Source organism: Nelusetta ayraudi, unplaced genomic scaffold (genome assembly GCF_046127955.1).
Source record: "Nelusetta ayraudi isolate G7.1 ecotype Tasmania unplaced genomic scaffold, CSIRO-AGI_Nayr_v1 ptg000076l, whole genome shotgun sequence".
NCBI lineage: Eukaryota > Metazoa > Chordata > Actinopteri > Tetraodontiformes > Monacanthidae > Nelusetta > Nelusetta ayraudi.
The window spans coordinates 2,336,429-2,353,906 of record NW_027466126.1 but is presented as its reverse complement, the minus strand read 5'-3'; the positions used below and the strand labels follow the sequence as shown (position 1 = coordinate 2,353,906).

The 17,478-nt window shown below is 45.6% G+C and overlaps 1 protein-coding gene across 1 annotated transcript in view; it reads left to right on the top strand.

Moving 5' to 3' along the window:
- The window catches only part of LOC142899794 (regulator of G-protein signaling 3-like), a 40,747-nt gene that overhangs the window by 2,418 nt on the left and 20,851 nt on the right, over nucleotides 1-17,478 (top strand). Inside the window, exons 2-8 of the mRNA XM_076043605.1 lie at nucleotides 875-1,010; nucleotides 6,154-6,204; nucleotides 6,911-6,969; nucleotides 7,055-7,149; nucleotides 7,242-7,310; nucleotides 9,892-9,952; nucleotides 12,466-12,559. Coding sequence (XP_075899720.1) covers nucleotides 932-1,010; nucleotides 6,154-6,204; nucleotides 6,911-6,969; nucleotides 7,055-7,149; nucleotides 7,242-7,310; nucleotides 9,892-9,952; nucleotides 12,466-12,559 — 508 coding nt within the window. The 5' untranslated portion in view covers nucleotides 875-931. The remainder of the gene's footprint in view (nucleotides 1-874; nucleotides 1,011-6,153; nucleotides 6,205-6,910; nucleotides 6,970-7,054; nucleotides 7,150-7,241; nucleotides 7,311-9,891; nucleotides 9,953-12,465; nucleotides 12,560-17,478) is intronic.

Sequence of the window (17,478 nt, the reverse complement as noted above, 5' to 3'; positions counted from 1 at the left end):
ACTGCCTTACTTTTTCAGTACATGTTAATATTATTTTCTTTAAAGTCAGACTGATATTCCACCCCCGTGTGCTTAGTAGGTGACAAACGACAGGCTGTTGTGGCAGAGAGAAAAATACAATGATGAGACTTGCAGTAAAGGCTCGTATGGGATCTGGGCAATGTTGCAGTTGCAGTAGTTTTTACATTTTTCATTTAATTACGTTTTACTAGGGATGTTAACAATTAATTGATTATTGATTAACTGCCAATTTAGAATTTATTAGATTCAATTGAATTAGTCACAACTAATTGAACATTTTTTACGCGGGTAGTTAACATCATTAAACAGTGTAGTGGCAGGAAAGAGCAATTCACCTGTAGACGCTGTGATGGTCACAATTACTTTTGAACAACTTTTTTTTTTTTTTTTCTTAAGTTGAAATGTGACCCATTAGAAGTCAGAGGATAAATGTTTAGGGTGTTTTTACTGTTCTCTAATGTAAAAATGGGTCACATTTGACCCTCAACATTATTTAAGGGTTAAATATTGTGTTTCTTACACATTATTCATTGTGAAATTAAGGTTCTCAAGGATCGTTAATCGATCGATAAGGTCAATCAACTGACGATTAATGAATTAATCGGTAATTTGCATCCCTACATTTTAGGTTTCAAAGTTGGCCAAAGAGATAGATTATCGGTTTAAATTGTCCATTAAATGCAAATACATGATTCTCTACTGAGTAATGTCATAAACAAGTTTGTTTTGTCCTCTGTCCTCTTTTCCTCCCCCTTTGTCTTTAACAACACACACAACAAACACACACACACACACACACACACACACACACACACACACACACACACACACGTGTACACGCATCATGTTTCAGTTCTCCGTAGTTGCCGCCGCTGTCCGTCCACAGAAGCTCTAGCATGCTCCGTCCAAGATGACCTGCCTGCGGGTCCACCTGCGGAGACACCCGGCTAACCGTCCTGCTGCCTCCTCCTTCCTGCTCACCACACACGGTGAGTCCACTCCCTTCTTCCACTTTCACTCCCTGCCAGTAGATCCCTGTCACAGTCACAGGCTGGGCCTTCAAGGCGTCATCGACGGCTGTTTCCACCGTGTCGACGGCGTAGGAAACGGGCCAATGTCACATAAAGGAACTGTGTCGTTCATCATGTCAAGGCCCTTGATGATCGTCTGACGTGATGAATGAGTTCCCCCACCGCAACGAGCTCAGATGCGGCAAACCAGTCTGGAGACAAAGCCGTCGGCCGGTTATCAGGTGACACCCTGAATCATTGATGGGAGGGCGTTGGCGCGAGTTCTGCACCGGCGCTCTTAGCCTGTAATGCCTCCTCTGATTCACTTCCTGTGCGAGCAAATTAATAGCGGATTTAAAAGGGGGCACCAGCAACTTTGTATTTCATGCCCGCGGTGCCTGCGTTGTTGCGTCAGGAGGAGGTCCAGGAGGAAGCTCTCACTGTGGCTGCCTCTAACAGGCCTGTTTGGAGGATTAGAGTCAACCAAACCACTTTGAAGTAACACATCAGAGAAATGTATGTTTATCACTAAAGTTCAGCCCGTCTCTCCCATCCACTGTGGGCTTTATATGCACAGGTCGAGAGAAAATAAGAAAGAAACAAAAAACTAATTTGAAATAGATTCCCTTCATTATGTGCAGCAAGATGAGTGGGCCTAAAAAAAAAACAGATGTCACTGTAAATAATTGAAACAGGATGAGTCACTTGTATGTGCAAAAGTTGTATAACAGCAAGAGGGTAAATATCGCATGTGACGCTGCATGTTTTACAATGTGAACGCGGCACGGGAGATCCTTTTAGACACAGATGCTGATTTATTATGTGCCTCTCGTCTTCATATATATTTAAAATCATTTCCCCCTCACCCACCGTCGTAGGTCACACATAATATATTTCCGTCCCAGATATGTTGTGTTATGCATGATGTGTCCCTGCGCGGAATTCACTTGAATTCTCTCTGCCCTTTAAGAACTGGGTCAAACTGTGCCATGAGCTTTATTTCAGCTATGGAGCTCTGATGTGTGTCTGGAGTCGCCCCGAAGGGACAAATGTTTCACCGTGAATGAATTACTGCCGCTGACCAGGGGTGGACGTATTTTGACTTCCTGTCTGTCTGTCCTGCGATTACTCTCCCCTCCGAAACTATCCGGTCTTTGCGACTGAGACAAATATAGTATAACATCCATACGATACTTTCTAAATCTAAAGTAAGTAGTAGTTATCTCTTTTACCCTTCTCACGGCAGACAGGCCTGAGAGTAGCTGTCCGTGCTGGGTCACTGGCTCCTGGGCTAAAAGTGCAGGGAGCATTTCTAAGGTCCAAATGTAATTATCGTGCAAGCCTTTTTGTCCGTCGCAGCCTTTTACACCTATTTGACATATTGTAAGTGTTGGCCGTGGTGAATTCTATGGAGCACAATACCCTCGCTGTATCGCTCCAATTAGGAGTTCCACTTGACTGCTTTTGGCAGCCAACGTGGAGGAAGATGACTTTTGGGACTCGCTGTGGTCCCAGAAGGTATGACAAGAGGAAACGAGGGGACACCTGGTGTGCTTCTCATCGTTGCAGCTTTTTGTTCCACTTTCTTGGATGAAACGGGATGAGCTGGCACAGGCAGCGTCCTGCACAGTGCAGTTTCCAAATGCCCCCCCCGTTCTCACAGAACATGGTATAGAGCAAGGATTAACTCTGGCCCCCTTTCTTGATTCTCTCTCTGTCTTCTGTCTTTCTTTCTTTTTTTTCTCTCTTTTTTAGATAATAAATGGCTACTTTAACCATCACATAAAGACCTACAGGCCAGTCTGGCCTTATTGGACATTGGTTGGGCCTCAGGTTTTCAAATGTAAATGTGACAAAAAAGCAGCAAAGCCCATCAAAGCAGAGGAGAGGGAAGATGCAGAGTATTGAATGCACACACACACACACACACACACACACACACACACACACACACACACACACACACACACACACACATGCACAATCTTACTTGCTTAATGTCATGAGTAAAGACAGGTTCGTTAGAGACAATTATTGTTCAATGTACACAATGAATGAATGAATGCATGCTTTGATTGTAGATACTGACATACAAGTGTAGAGCACATGAATATTCCTGAAACCTTGAGTATCAGAATCCAAACCTGCTGCAATAACTAAGTTGGCCTGGCACCGTTTCACACAATGTGTTTTGTTTTGGTCAAACTGAAATGTGCCAAATGTGCTGATGCACTAGTTATCGTCCAGATGTGAAAAAAAAAAGGTTTTTGGCAGATGCTCTACAGGCAGAAAAAAAAGAAATACATCATGTCAGCCCACACCTCAGTCGCAGGTTGTGGTTATTATGGGAACACATACAAAATTGATGGGAGTCAAGCGCTGACTCGCCTGATCTCATGTCCTCTTACCGGACCTTGAGAAACACGCTGTGAGTCAATATCCTGTGTTTCTTCCATGCTTTCCCCCCCTCGTCCTCCTAATGACACATTATTTACACTGCTTTTCCCAGCATGACATAATGACGTGTTGAAATGACCAAGAGCTTAAGGCAAACCTCAGTCTGAGAAGGAGACGCGACATAACATTTGGTAATGAATGTAGGTTTTAGATTTATCAAGCAACTCTTGGAACGTCTGTTTGTTTCCCTATTTGCAACAAGAATTGAGTTTATCTGTCATGTTTCTGGCCTTGTTATCAGCATTAGATTTCCATGCTGTTTGTCGCAGCTTTCAGTGCATGCCTGCAAAATCATAAGAAAACAACAAGCATTTTTTTGCATTGCAAATGAGGTTAGCCTGAGGTTACAGTGACGGTGCCTCTCGCTGCAATGTTGCAGCAGCTTGTTGCTGCAGTTGGAGAATTGTAAACCATCTTGACATGGATAGCGATCTTTTCCATGATTTATCTCAAAAAGGATTTAAATTTCCATGTTAAAATGTTGTGTTTCTTTGCCCAGTCATGAATTTGGTTGAGTGCATTTGCATGTATTTTATTTATTTTTGTGTGTGTGCATGTCTTCACCCACGCTGCCGTCTCATCTGCCATGCCCTATTAATTCACTCCCACTCTCTCTCTCAAGCTTTAACCTTTGCCTCCACAATGTCGCTCCTTACAGGCCATCTGCCTTCTCAGAGTTTCTGCCTCGTTGTTCTCCTGTTATTCTCTGTTCTCTGGGAACCTTTTGCGTGTTTATTTTCCATCCTTATCGCACCAGAAGTTTTTCCTGGTGGCATTCGCTCTTTTTGTCGTCTCACACCTTACTGCTAATGTTATGTTGATACAAGCTGTTGAGACGCGCATCGACCACAAGTCTTTCCTTCTCTCACCTTAAAGACTGCATGTATGAAAATGCCATTAGATAATCAATACTCCCCTCCGTGGCCTTGTCTGATCCTGGCAACACGAATACCTTTTTAGCCCTTGAAACAACACGGTAAGCATGTTGTGTCCACTTAAACAAGATGGATTTCCCAGCAGTGCTTCCCAAGAAGCAGGAAGGGATTTTTTTTTATTTTTATTACTCACTTTGTTTCTCTAATGACATACTTTTTTCACTGTATCCTGCATACCCTCTTTTCTTTTTATTATTTATATATTTTTAATCTGGTGTCGCATTTGCTAATTGAAGGGTTTGAAAATCTTTTTTTTTCTTAGCAAACAATTTAAAACCGCATATTTAGACAGTGAGGCGGTTTTTCCTTCTTCTTTTTTATTGTTTATTTATACGGGACAGTGTACATTCATGGGCATGTTCACAATACAGAGTACTCAAAACATGTAAATATACCGGAGTTAGCTTGCCGCTAAATTCCATCCGTTGTCCCCAATAAATAAATAAAATTAAACATTCAGTCATATTTAGACGTCGCAAAACAACAAGAAAACGCAACATGTCATCGCAGGGATGCGATCTTACCATTGACACAATACCAAGAGAGACCAGCGTGTGGTCGCTTACACATGTAAGATGTCATCTCAGAGATAACAAAAGTTACAGACATCGCATTTTAAATGCTCTGCTAAAAAAAAGTGCCCATTTTTCTTGAACTGACCATAAAACAGTTGGCGTTTATCTGCGACTTTGGTGTCGTTGCTGTGCTGAAAATTGTTTCGCTAGTGTGTATTTAGCGCTACCTCGCATTTGTCCAGTGTGTGTGTGTGTGTGTGCGCGCGCAGCCTAGCATATCCAGCTTTGCGACTGCCTTCAGGTTCAGACGCACCAAGTGAAATATTTCAAACACCCGTTTTTTTTTTGTTTTTTTTTTTTTACTTTGTTCTTCCACCGCGGCCTGCTAGCCCGCAGCCATGCCAAGTCCAGTGTGGGAACGACAAACATCCCCTGTACCCAAGCTCTGAAGTGCCAGCGGCGTTATCACATCGGCGAGGCTCCCACATTTTTAAGCTTTCGGCTGCGCCCTCACCAGGCAGGATTAATTTGGAATCGCACAAAGCCAATGTTAGCAGTGGCCATGTCAACGAGGCTCGCTGCGCTCGGAGGCTCGGAGAGAAGGGCCGGAGCAGGGGGAGAACAAAAAGAGAAGCCAGCTGACAGAAGGTGGGCATGAGGTCAAGGCAGAGTGACAGACAGACAGACAAAAACACCCCCGACTCCTGCGCGCGCACACACACATGCAAGGCCTGTTTTGAATACTTATAAGGATCCTTGTTAGTGTCATCACCTCCTCCTTTCACACTTTCAATTCACGTCTAACCGCAGGCTGTACCTAGTCAGGCTCCAACTCGGTCATCAAAAACGTCAAAACACACAGACATGCTGCTGCCCCCTGCAGGCTACTGACGTTGCACTGTTTGACTGTGGTTTTAAACAAAGTGGACTTTTGTGTTTTTCCCTCTGCTGTTGTCGAGTTTAACACTGTCGGGGTACTTGTGTTATTTCAATGTTATTTTCAATGGTACAAAAAAACCAAAACAACGAATAGAATAAATGTTTCATGAGACCGCTGGTATGTTCAGGGCTTTATTCTCAAACCCACAGGTCAATAAACAAGTAAATGGGTTATGAATATGAAAATGTTCATCAGATGGTTTGCTTTAATCATTTATTCTTTTTCCAGATATCTTTTAAGTCGTCCTAAGTGTCCTTCCTTCTCATTTGTAACAGGCGAACTGAAGCTGTCAATCATCCAAGAACAAGAATTGCTGGTTGTCAGTGGTAAGTCGTGATGCAACACTGGCTTGACTGGTGTGTTCATGCTTGAAAATACAGGGGGAAAAACCCCCATAATAAAATAACTTTGTGTTGAACTTCTGTGATAATGAGTTATAGAACTAAGGTAGTTTGAAAAATGCTGACCTCATGGCAACAAGAGAATTCACCCTGGTTCTCCCATCTCCTCATTATACAAGTTTTTGTCCCTCCTGCCATTGAGGCTGCAGGATTTTACAAATTGTCCTGCACGATTTGTTTTCACAGAGCTTGCAGATTGCTTTTTCTGACTTCTCAGTCACAAGATGTGTCTCGAGAAAAATTTCTTTTTCATCTCTGTTACATAAGCAGCCAACTTTACCCTCAGACTTTTGCAAACAGAGGGATGCTGTCATAATGAAAAGCTGCAACGCTGTATCCAACAGGCGGCATTTCCTCCCCAAACCAACCAAGTTCTTATAAACAAATATGTGTTGACAGTCACACTCTCAGTTTTCCCTGCTTCTTTTGGCGCTTCATGCATGCGCCACAAATACACATAGGCAGGAAAAACAGGAACCCGGGCGAAACTAATTGGGAGGTAGTCAGGAAGCGGCACAGCCGTGGCACAAAAGAAGAAAGTTCAGAATAAAGTAGGAAAAAGTTCAGAGACTCAAATTTAGAACAAGAAAACCCCGTCACTCTTCGCTCATTCTGGTTCATGCGTCGGCAGTCTTTGAGGCAAGGGGCATCGCAGAAGAGTTCCACGGGTCATGTGACTCTTACGTAAAGGTATGTCTCGCTGTGTGCAATAATTGATGAGGGCCAAGGTGGCACAAGGGCAGATAACAGAGCGCCGGCGTCCTGCCCTGCTCAGGTCGGCATGTTTCCAGACGGCGATCCCAGAGACAGGAGAAAGACCCGACTGGTTCCTCGCTGCGGGAACCCCGTCTTCTTGCAAAGCTTCACCTTGTGAGAGCATTCACTCACCTGCTCAATAAAATAAGACAACATGTAATTTCCAGCCAGTTTGACACCAGTTTTCTTGTCCGCTTTGCTTGCAGTGCCGTCAGCGTGGCGGACCTTCACAAGAGGCTGCTTCTAACCATGTGGAACTCCAACTCCAAAACTAGGTACCTTGCAGGCTTGTTGGTGAGCTGTAGCACATTTCCTCACGACATGCACACCTCTGCAATTCTTTCCACAAAAAAAACAAAACAGGAAACAGATTTATAATTTATGACTTTACGGAGCTCCTTTTCGTGCGTGTGTGTCTCACATGGCAGTTTGTACATCTGGCAGGCAGAATGTGTTACTTTGGCCTTTATTGCCTTGCAAGACTTGGCCTGAAACTGTGTCATTTTGAGGATGGAGGGCTTCTGGTGGAATGAAAGGAGCACAACTTCTAACATGTTGTGTGTATACAGTAGATATAGCAGGTTGGGGTCGGTTGCAACGTGGCCCTTGCCAGGCTCATTGCAAAACTGTAATCACTCTGAATGACAAATGGAAAATGTATCATGTACAGTGTGCGACATGCTTTGGTAAGTGGCTGACTCAAAATCACACAGTGATCAGAAGAGACAGAATCACTTGAACAGTTTCTGGGCCACGGATTAGCTGTGCATCCCTTGGCGAGTAATTAAGGCACGTTCGCACCCCTTGTGCACTCGGAGAAAAGTCTCCAAGAGAAACAAGTTATTGAAAAAACAGATTAGTCTGCTGCTTTGCTAAAAATATTGAGTGGTTTAAAATGTTTGTTTCTTTTCAACGTCTGCGTTGAAAACAAGATGGAGAGGCAAAACTAGTTTGCAGTGAAACTCACGGTCAGGTGCGTCGGCGACGGCCTCAGCTGTTCTGCAGGGCCTCTCGCTGAACATCCATCAGTGACACCTCCTGCAAAACTACTTTTTCTTTTAGTTGTCACTCATTGGATTTGGTGTTCATGCAGCCGTGACCCGACACTTAAAGCCCCTCGTACTTAATAAAAAAGACATTTTCACAACCCGTGCTATTATTTTAATTGAAACAGCACAGGGTCAGAGCTGAATGAGTTCAGACCTTGTATTTATTTAGCAGACAATTCATCACACTTGCATGCCTGGCCTTTTTTAATACACTCAATGGAACGGAATTAAAAACAAAGTGGAGAAAATGCTCTCTATCAACAGTCCAGAAAACACAGGCTAATTGGATCTGCCAGTTCTTTTTAAAATTTAAAGGCCTAATGCTTCGGAGACAAAATTGCTGGAGCCAAGTCGCCACACAGTACAAGACATTGCGTTTTGAGCCAGTATCATGCATGCATAAATCGGCTCTCTTAAGTGCGGGAGGAGGAGGAGGAGGAAGATTTCTTGCCGACTCTCGGGCCAAATGCGGCTGCTGGAACCACAATAAACAGCCTCTGCAAGATTCACCTTTGACCTTTAAAGAAAAAACAAAAAAAAAGATTAAAACTCAAGTTGAATATTCAGGGAAATGTGCTCCGTTCCGTCAGCTCTCTCTGGTGACGTGAAGAGAGATCTGCTCCTCCAAGAAATCCTCCCAAACGCCACGCACAGAACAGCGGCCAAGTCGGCGTTGCCAAACGCTGCCGCCGCCAAGCGCAGCAGCCGATTAGGACGTGAAAGCGTGCAGTCATGCACGCTTTTGCAAAGGGGGGGGGACCTCGACAAATGTGACGCCGGGTTCACCGCGAGTTCTGGCCCAGCAGATCATAATAACCGGCCGTCGCCTCCGCGGCGTTCCGTCGGCGCTGGCCTGTCCCCGCCGCCGGCTGGTCTGCCGAGCGGAGCCGAGCTGCGGCTCAGGTGCGGCTCATTTGTGCTGACAGCCGGTTTGCCCTGGAAACAACATCGGCAGCTGCATTAGTCCCGTCCAGCTGGGAGAACGTCGAGAACAGTTTCTCTCTTGTATGCATAATTAAACGTCACCGCCCCCGCAAAGAGCCACAACCGACTCGCTCCTGCAGCTCCGTTGGTGAATCCGTCCCACGCCAAGAGGTTGGTTAAGAAACAAACAGGCAACAAACCCAAACTGTTTGCTTTCGCCCGACATGTTTACTGCTGCGTTATCAGTTGCTGTCATGCACGTCAAGTCGCAGCAGAGATTTTTTGCCATTGAGAAATAAATATTTATTGCCGGAGATGTGGGACGCGATTGTGTCTGATGGGAACTGGCAGCAAGAGTGAGATGTGGTTAAACTCTGAATGGCATCGCATTAGCTCGTTTGCAATCAGAGTTAATGCGAATGCAGCGACGTGTCAGTCAAACGCGTACTGGCTGTTACTACTAATGTGGATCGCAGTATAGTAGCGTCTTGGTTAAAAAAAAAAAAATCCACTGGAATTTATTGCATTATGTTCGCATAGTGATTTAGGAAAACACTGATTATTAAAAAATCTATTAATGCGCAAAAGTGGTGTATGTGTTTATTAATTAACATCCCAAACTATTTGTATACGTGTTGATGGACAATACTTGCTACTGAGATTACAGCTGACTTTTGCAGGTGATGAGGAAATGAGTTACAACTAACACAAATCCCAGAATATCAGTTTTGCACATTTGTGTTTCTTTTGGCCCAGACTTTTTACAGCTTTCACAGTGACGAGTCCTTATACGATCGACACATTTGGATTTCAAAAGATAGACATTATCTTATCGTATGAATTTTTTTTTTTTTTTAATTCTCTGTTTTCATCGTCTCTGCAGAGGCAGTGAGCTGCTGGGCTGCATGAGCTTCGGTGTTGGCTCCCTCATGGAGCCGGACAAGGTGAGCCAAAATGAACACATTCCCTTCCCAAATGCATTCCTGCATGGCGGCTTCCCCTCATTTTCCCATCTCGCCTGCGTTTTGTCTGCTCATCCGTCGGACCATGAACGTTCCGGGTTCAGCTCGGCGTGCGTGAATTCGAGTGACCTCAATATTCGGGGGTGGGGGAGGAGGAAACACTTTGAGGTCAGCGGTGTCGTTGTTGTCGCCTGCAGATACTGGAGCGACAACAGCGCTGTCTGTGTCGCCCTCGCAACTCAAACGTCACGGATCGCACACGTCCCCACTTTATCATTTTACAGTTTCCCTGCAGAAATTCACACTGCGGTTTATCATGTTGCTCATAAGACTTTCGTGACTCTGACTGGTGTCACTCTTGAGAAAAGCGGAGTCTTTTGAAGGAGGAAAATGTCACGCTGACAGACTTTATGTTGCTGTAACCTGCTTTGTTGTCTCCTGTCAGGGAATAACAAAGACTTGAGCCGGTCCTCTTTGTCGTCAGCCCCGGCGTTGGAGCCGTCAGAATCACAGCACATCCTGTTCTCGTCCCGTGTCGCTCGTATCGCAGCCGTCTCTCGGGGCCTCTGACTGTATCGCTGACAACAATGCACCGTGTCGTGTCCTCACGCTTTCCATCCGTTTCGTCAGATCACGGATCAGCGATACTTGTTGCCGCATGTTGATCTTTTTAAGATCCTTTTTTAATATGAATATGGTGATGGAATGAGCCCGTCATCAGTTGTGACTGATGTGGTTTCAGGACTTGGGAATGTCTGGCTTGCATCAACAGCATGACTGCATTTGAATAATTAAAGGGAATACAGCTACTCGTATGCTCTAGGGATTATGGCAATGGGCAAATTTGTTATATAAAATTCAAAAATGTTTGACTCTCCCTTTAAAGCAGTCAGACTACTTCTTGTTTCTAACATCTTAGTTTAAATTTCGATACTTTCCCCCCTGAACTGTGAGACGCCGTGTCGTTCAATTTGAGGTTAGATTGATTTTAATTGTGCAAATTGGCCCCTTGCGTTCATTATAAAAGCCTTTCATTAGGACCGCTCTCAGCGTAATCATCGCCGGCCATTAAGCAGATACAAAACCCGCAATTTCATTGTTGGCTAGATTAATCAGGAAAACACGCGTGAATGCAACGGTTCATTTGCCAAAAAACCCAAAAAAACAAACCAGCCTCCGACTCGCAGGCCTCTGCAGTTTCAGTTTCCATCAGCGGAGAGAAACTGTGTTTTACTCCGGCTTTTTTTCCTTGCTTTCCTTCCTGAACGTTTATCCCCATGCATATTTAATTGGCTCAGCATGCTAACTAGGGAGGTTTAACAGTGAGCATCTTTGGCGGGTTTTTTTTCTTTTTTTTCCCACAGCCAAGAATTCTGCCTGATGCATCCGTCTCCGGGCCTCTGTTTGCGCTTCCAACATTTGCTCCAGTCGTTTTCTCTTCCCTCCCTTAAAGCATTTTCAGCCTTTCTGATTTCTGCTACCTGCGCTGGCCGCCTGTCACATCTCGTCATGTGTTTGCACCCTTTAGCCGCTGCCCTGCGCTCTCCCTTTCTTCCTTTCCCTTTTCATATCTCTCATCTCTCTCCGCCCGGGCCGACCAACGGCTCCACTCGCCCTCCGCCCCCCTCCGCTCCTCTCCTCCTCTCCTCTTCTTTTGTCACATGTGCAGTGTAATATTGAACGATGGCGCAAATCCCGCTCTGACTTTCAGGACATATGCCCTCCCCTCCCCCAGCCTCTATACAGGTCCAGCCCCTCCCCACCTCCACTTGTCCCACAGCCCGCAGAAATCTGTCCACTTAGATAAGATGCTTTTAAAACGGAGATTATTGTCACTGTCCGCGGCTTGGCATTATTAAGTACAAAAGAGGAGACCGGCCTTGTGTGTGTGTGTGTGGATGCGTGCGTGTATGTGTGTGTGTGTGTGTGTGTGTACAGAAATAACTTACCAAAAATGTTTGCGTGCCCCTGTTTGTGTAAGTGTGTCCACACTGCCCGGATTAGGATCGAGAACTAGACTTTATTGAACCCACACACACGTACCGCACACACGCGCATACACACACACACACACACACGTACGCACACGTATAGACCATCTGGCTCACAGTGCAGAAAGTGCAGAAAACTGTGTGTGTGGTTGGCTGGGTGAGAAGAGGAAGAGGAGGGGGGGCATCAGCTGCCAGAGTAAGCTCAAGCATTAAGTGGACTGTGTGTCCACGAATGCATGTGTGTGTGCGTGTGTGTGTTTGTGTGTTTATGCAGCCCTGCCGAAGCAAACAACTCGTTGTGTACAATGGGCTCATGCGTTCACATGCAAAATTATTTTTTTTCTTTTTTCTTTACCTCTCATTAGGTTGAATCCCAGAGGCTGTCATGCTGACATGTGCATCTTCTCTCCCCTCACCTCCTTGACACACACACACACACACACAAACACACCCACACAGATAAGCAAACAAAGTCTCTCTTGTCTGTGTGTGCATATGTCGCAGGAAGTTCAGGGATGGTACTACCTACTGGGGGAAGAGCTGGGGAGGAGGAAGCATCTGAAAGTGCCGACGCAGCAGCACGACCACGACTCCGACGGTAACTCCGTCATGAATGACGCCACAACAACATTCGTGAGCAACATTTCAAAGTGCAAAGTGTTAATGTGTTGCTGTAGCCACCTTAACGAGCTAGCTGATACCAACGTTGGCTAGCGTGCTCATGCTTGTCATGTCATGGCAGTGTGCCATTCCTGGACGGTGGAAAGAATCAGCCTCACTCATTCCATTTCGAGTCTGACAGATGTTCGCTGTATTTTCACACGTGCACACTTATGCGCTCATAACGTTGAGTGTTCAGGGCAGAAGTGTGACGCACCGCCAGTCTTTTGGGTGCAAAGCCAGGAAATGCTTCTTTCCAAAAAGCCGTTTGAGTTTAGATAAAGGTCTTTATTTTGCGGGAGCTCAGGAGGCAGAGCGGGTTGTCCAATGACCGAATGGTTGGCGGTTCAAATCCCGCCCATGGGCAAGACACTTAACCCACATTGCATGGTACGAATGTGAGTGGATGTTGGTACGAGGGGCCGTTTGGTGCAGATTGGCTGCCATGCTACTGTCAGTTTGCCCCAGGGCAGCTGTGGCTACACATGTAGCCTACCACCACCAGTGTGAATGTGGTGTGAATGAATAAGGGGCTTAAATGTAAAACGCTTAGTGTGCCTTGAAAAGCAGTGTATAAATCCAATCCTTAATTTTTTTAAAATTATTTATCATATGTGGACTAACGTCTTTCCTACATTTGTCTGTGTACAAAAAGAAAAAAAAAAATCTCTGCTTGCAGTACATCTCAACTTCATTCCACGGGAGTGACAACAGGAATAGAAAAACGCGGTGCAGAGAATGGCAAACCGCAGATTGAAATCAAATTTTTTGTGGAATAAACACAGATAATTATTGTATTTAGTGGATAATCACCGGCCATTAAAGGGGGGAGGAGGGAGGGGTCAGCACAACAACACAGTTGGAGTTCGGCAAGTTCCAGCCAGCACGAGCCACATGTGTGCGATTGTGTGTGCGTGCGTGTGTGTGTTCGGAGTGTGCCAGGGTTCGCTGCTCTTAAGTCTTTATCAGTCTTTGGGATGGGGTGGGGGGATGGCGGGGGGGGTAACTAGGGAAGCAAGGGATTAACAGAGGGGAGGGTGGGAGAAAAAAGGAGTGGAGAGGGATTGGCGAGAATAAATGAGGCGGGAGGAGGGAAGGGAGGGAGGGAGGAGGAGGGGTCTGAACGCAAGCCTGACGCGTCACGCTTGCCAGAGAGGAGAGAGTGGGAAAGAGAGAGAGAGAGAGAGAGAGAGAGAGAGAGAGAGAGAGACGGCGCTAAGGTGGATCTCCCCTCTGCTTCACACACACACACGCATGCACACGCATGCACGCGCATGCACGCGCACTCACTCACATTTTTGCAAACCTCTTTTTTTTTCTTCCTTTTCTGCCTTACCTTCCGAGCGCCGCCTCTCCTCCTCGCCACTTATGTTTTCACTCACTGGTAGTTTGACGTTGGCGGTAGCGGCGGCGGCAGTGGTGGGGGTGGTACGTGCACGCTGGAGTTATGCTACTCTGTGCCAGTCGTAATAGCAGCCTGGACTAGGTGAGTACTCCTGTCTGTCTTTTGCCTACCTGTGACTGTCCGGCGTGGATGCGCTGGGATTTTGGAAGTTGCACGCGGCACAGGGAGCCGCTGCTAGGATGCTCTCTGCTGTTTGATTTCTTTTTAAATTCCCCCTCTGCTTGATCTCCCCTGCATCTCTGTGTCTCATCTTTTGTTGCTTTCATCGTCGCTGCCCTCGCGTTCTATCTTTAATCTCCTCTTTTGTCCCTCTGTCAACCTGCTGATCGTCATGTAATTTTTTTTATTTTTTTTTTTATTGCAACCATCCCCTCACAGCTGAGCTAAGTTGGTCACAATGGCGCAGCATGGAAGACCCCTGGAGCAGCTTAACTTGCTCATTGATTGAATTAGTTTCACTGTGACACCATCTGTTTTTGCCAGCACACACTGTATTATCAAACCGGGCCCTGGCTGGGTGTTTTGAGGCGGGAGTCGCAGGTACACCAGCTTTTTCTTTCACCCTCCATGCCCGAGTTCATTTTCTTTGCGAATCCACACAGTATTATTATTATTATAATTTTCTATCTTTTATACGCGAAAGAAACGGAGGAGACGTTCGCCGACCCTGTCACAATTTACGCTGCATTGCTGAACTGGGCTAATCTACCTTCATGCAACTTTAAAATTAGTTTTATGCTTCCGTGGATGGAAGTGGGACAGGAGACCTGGCCTGCAAAGGAAAAAAAAAAGATCATAATGAGGCTTTGAATACGGGTTTTATTTCTTTTACTCCCAAGATTAAACTGGAAACTAGTTAACTCATAAAGATGGATTTCACATTTTTTTCCTTTTTTTTTTGCAGCCATGCTGGTTGAAAACGGGGAAGTCCGTCAGTTCCAGAGTATTTTTAGGGCTTGAAACTTGACAGAAAAGGAGAAAACAGGATGTAATGGATGTTAGTTTTTCTTTTTTTCCCCCCTTTTCCCCGTGGCCCACAACTGTCTCCTCTGATCCATGTGTTTGTGTGTGTGCGCGCGTATCTGTGTGTGTGTGTGTGTGTGTGTGTGTGTGTGTGTGTGTGTGTGTGTGTGTGTGTGAGTGGGGGTGCATACTCATGCATGCACTTGCCAGCTGGCAGAATGTAGGCCATGGAGGCTCTTCTGCAGCATGACATGCACTGGCACAGAGATGACCAAAATCCCATTCATTACAATATCACTCTGTGTCTCACCATCCTATTTCTCACTGTACGTGCCCGACCTCCACGACCCTGTCATTGCGCGGGTTTTCATTCAGTTTTTTTTTTACATCCTGATTATCAAAATGGTCTTTTTGGAATTCTGTCAGCCTTTACAGCTGCCATTTCCATTTCACACAGCTGGCTTGCGTCTTTTCATATTCTCCTAATTTTTTTTTTTTTAGACGTCACTGCTCTTTATTCACCCTTTCACACTCGCACTGTGCCTGTCCCCCCCCCCCTTACCATGTCTTATGTAACATTAGAGCAAAATACCAACAACAAAAATGCACGTCTCCCTTCACACAGACACTCTGAGGCCAATGTTGTTGCTGCAAGTGGACGGATAGCTGCGATTTGCATTCCTGTGTGTAAGCACGGGGAAAATCCGGCAGTTTTTTTTTTCTCCTGGAGAAGCTAAGAGCATCACAGGTTCCCTCTGTTCCTGTTCCTGCTTTGTATAAATTAGTTTTGGAGCCAAAGCTAATTTGTCATTTTTCTGCTTCCCTTTTCCGCCGAGCCTCTCAGGAGAGCTCCGATCATTATAAATGTTCTGTTTCCATGTGAGTTGAGTGAGTGACAGTTTCTGGTTGGCGTCTGCATCCACCAGGAATGCATACTGTATTTTTAGGGAGATGTGTGTCAAAAGCACAGCTCTAAGCATACAGTGGCGTTGTCGCACAACAGTTCACACAGTCCACTCCAACCACAGACAACTCGCTGTTGTTGCTTTTGACCTCAAAGACGCTCTCAGAGTCAAACTTGAAATGGCATTTGACTTCGCCCATGAATGTTGTATCTATTTTGTGCAGAAATGGGGAGTGAACCGCAGAGCTGACTCACAGGCGGGAGGAAAGTTCACAGGCTTTAATCAAGCCTGACGGTCAGTCCACAGACGGCCGTGGCTGCGTTACGAAAAGCAACAGCACAGAGCAGGTGGAGGCAGTTTGAGGAGAATGGAAGAACATGCAGATGAAGCAAAGATGGACTGATAATAGAGGGATGTGGAGCAGCTACTTTAAAGGACCCATACAATAGCAATTTTAATTTTTCCCTCCACAGACTCCCGTGCAGCAGCCTCACATTATCATTTATTCATAAAACTAATATAGATCTCCTATATACAGACTCTTTAACCCTCTGTTTACAGCAGAAACTGTGTTTTTTTTGTTTCCTGCTAAAACCGATGACCTTCCACCCGTTTGGAAGGAGATGAAACAAAAAAAAAAGATGGATTTTTCTGACTTCGGTCAAGCTCAGTGACGGGATGGCCAAACATAACTGTTGAAAATAGGTGTTGAGTGAGATTTGCACAATATGGGACCTTTAATATAAATAGCAATGAAAGACAATGAGACAGATAAGGCAACCCAAAGGAAACAGGATGTACCAATAAATGCAAAAACACACTTGAGGACTTTCAAGTGTCCGGACGAACGCCCACTCTTGGATACTCCGACTATAGAGTCACAGCATCGTCTGTTTAAACTTGTCTTTTCCGGGTCTGCTGCGTTTCAATCCGTGTTAACGTGCGCAGTGTCACTGTTTGGATCAGCGTGTCTGACTAATCCCCTCCAACCCCACACACACACACACAGACTGGTGCCAATTTAGAGCAGGTGCTGTGCCAGGACAGCTTTCCCGCGGGGTTGTCGGGTAGCCGTGTTGTTATTTTGTGCGGGAAAATCGGAAGTCACATCTGCACATGATGCAGCGCCATCGTTCAAGTAGCTGTCGGCTCGTTAAAGCGAGACACATTTGGAAAAGGCCTTCCTGGGCTGTGGATTTTTTGGTCCTGATTGGGAGGTGTAATCAATGTAGAATGGCGTGTCTTTTTTTTTTTTTGCATAACACGCTGACCGGACAGACTGACACGTCACGCTTCCCGAGAGCTGTCTAATACCGACGCGGCTCAGACAGGCTTTCCTCATCGTTCCGCCCAGACTTTCTGCCTCCGTAACAAAACTTGTTCGCAGCGCCTTGACAGCTAATTACACCGCAGGGCCACAATAGAAGGGCTGCCATCTTTACTTAAAACGAGCAGGCAGAGGAGGCGGCGCATGAGTGGCAGGCAAACCACAGCTTCACACGCGGGGAGTGACGGCACACAAGCCAGGATTTTTTTTTTTTACCTTTTCCGCACAACGTTTTTGCATTTTGCATTGAGCAGCGA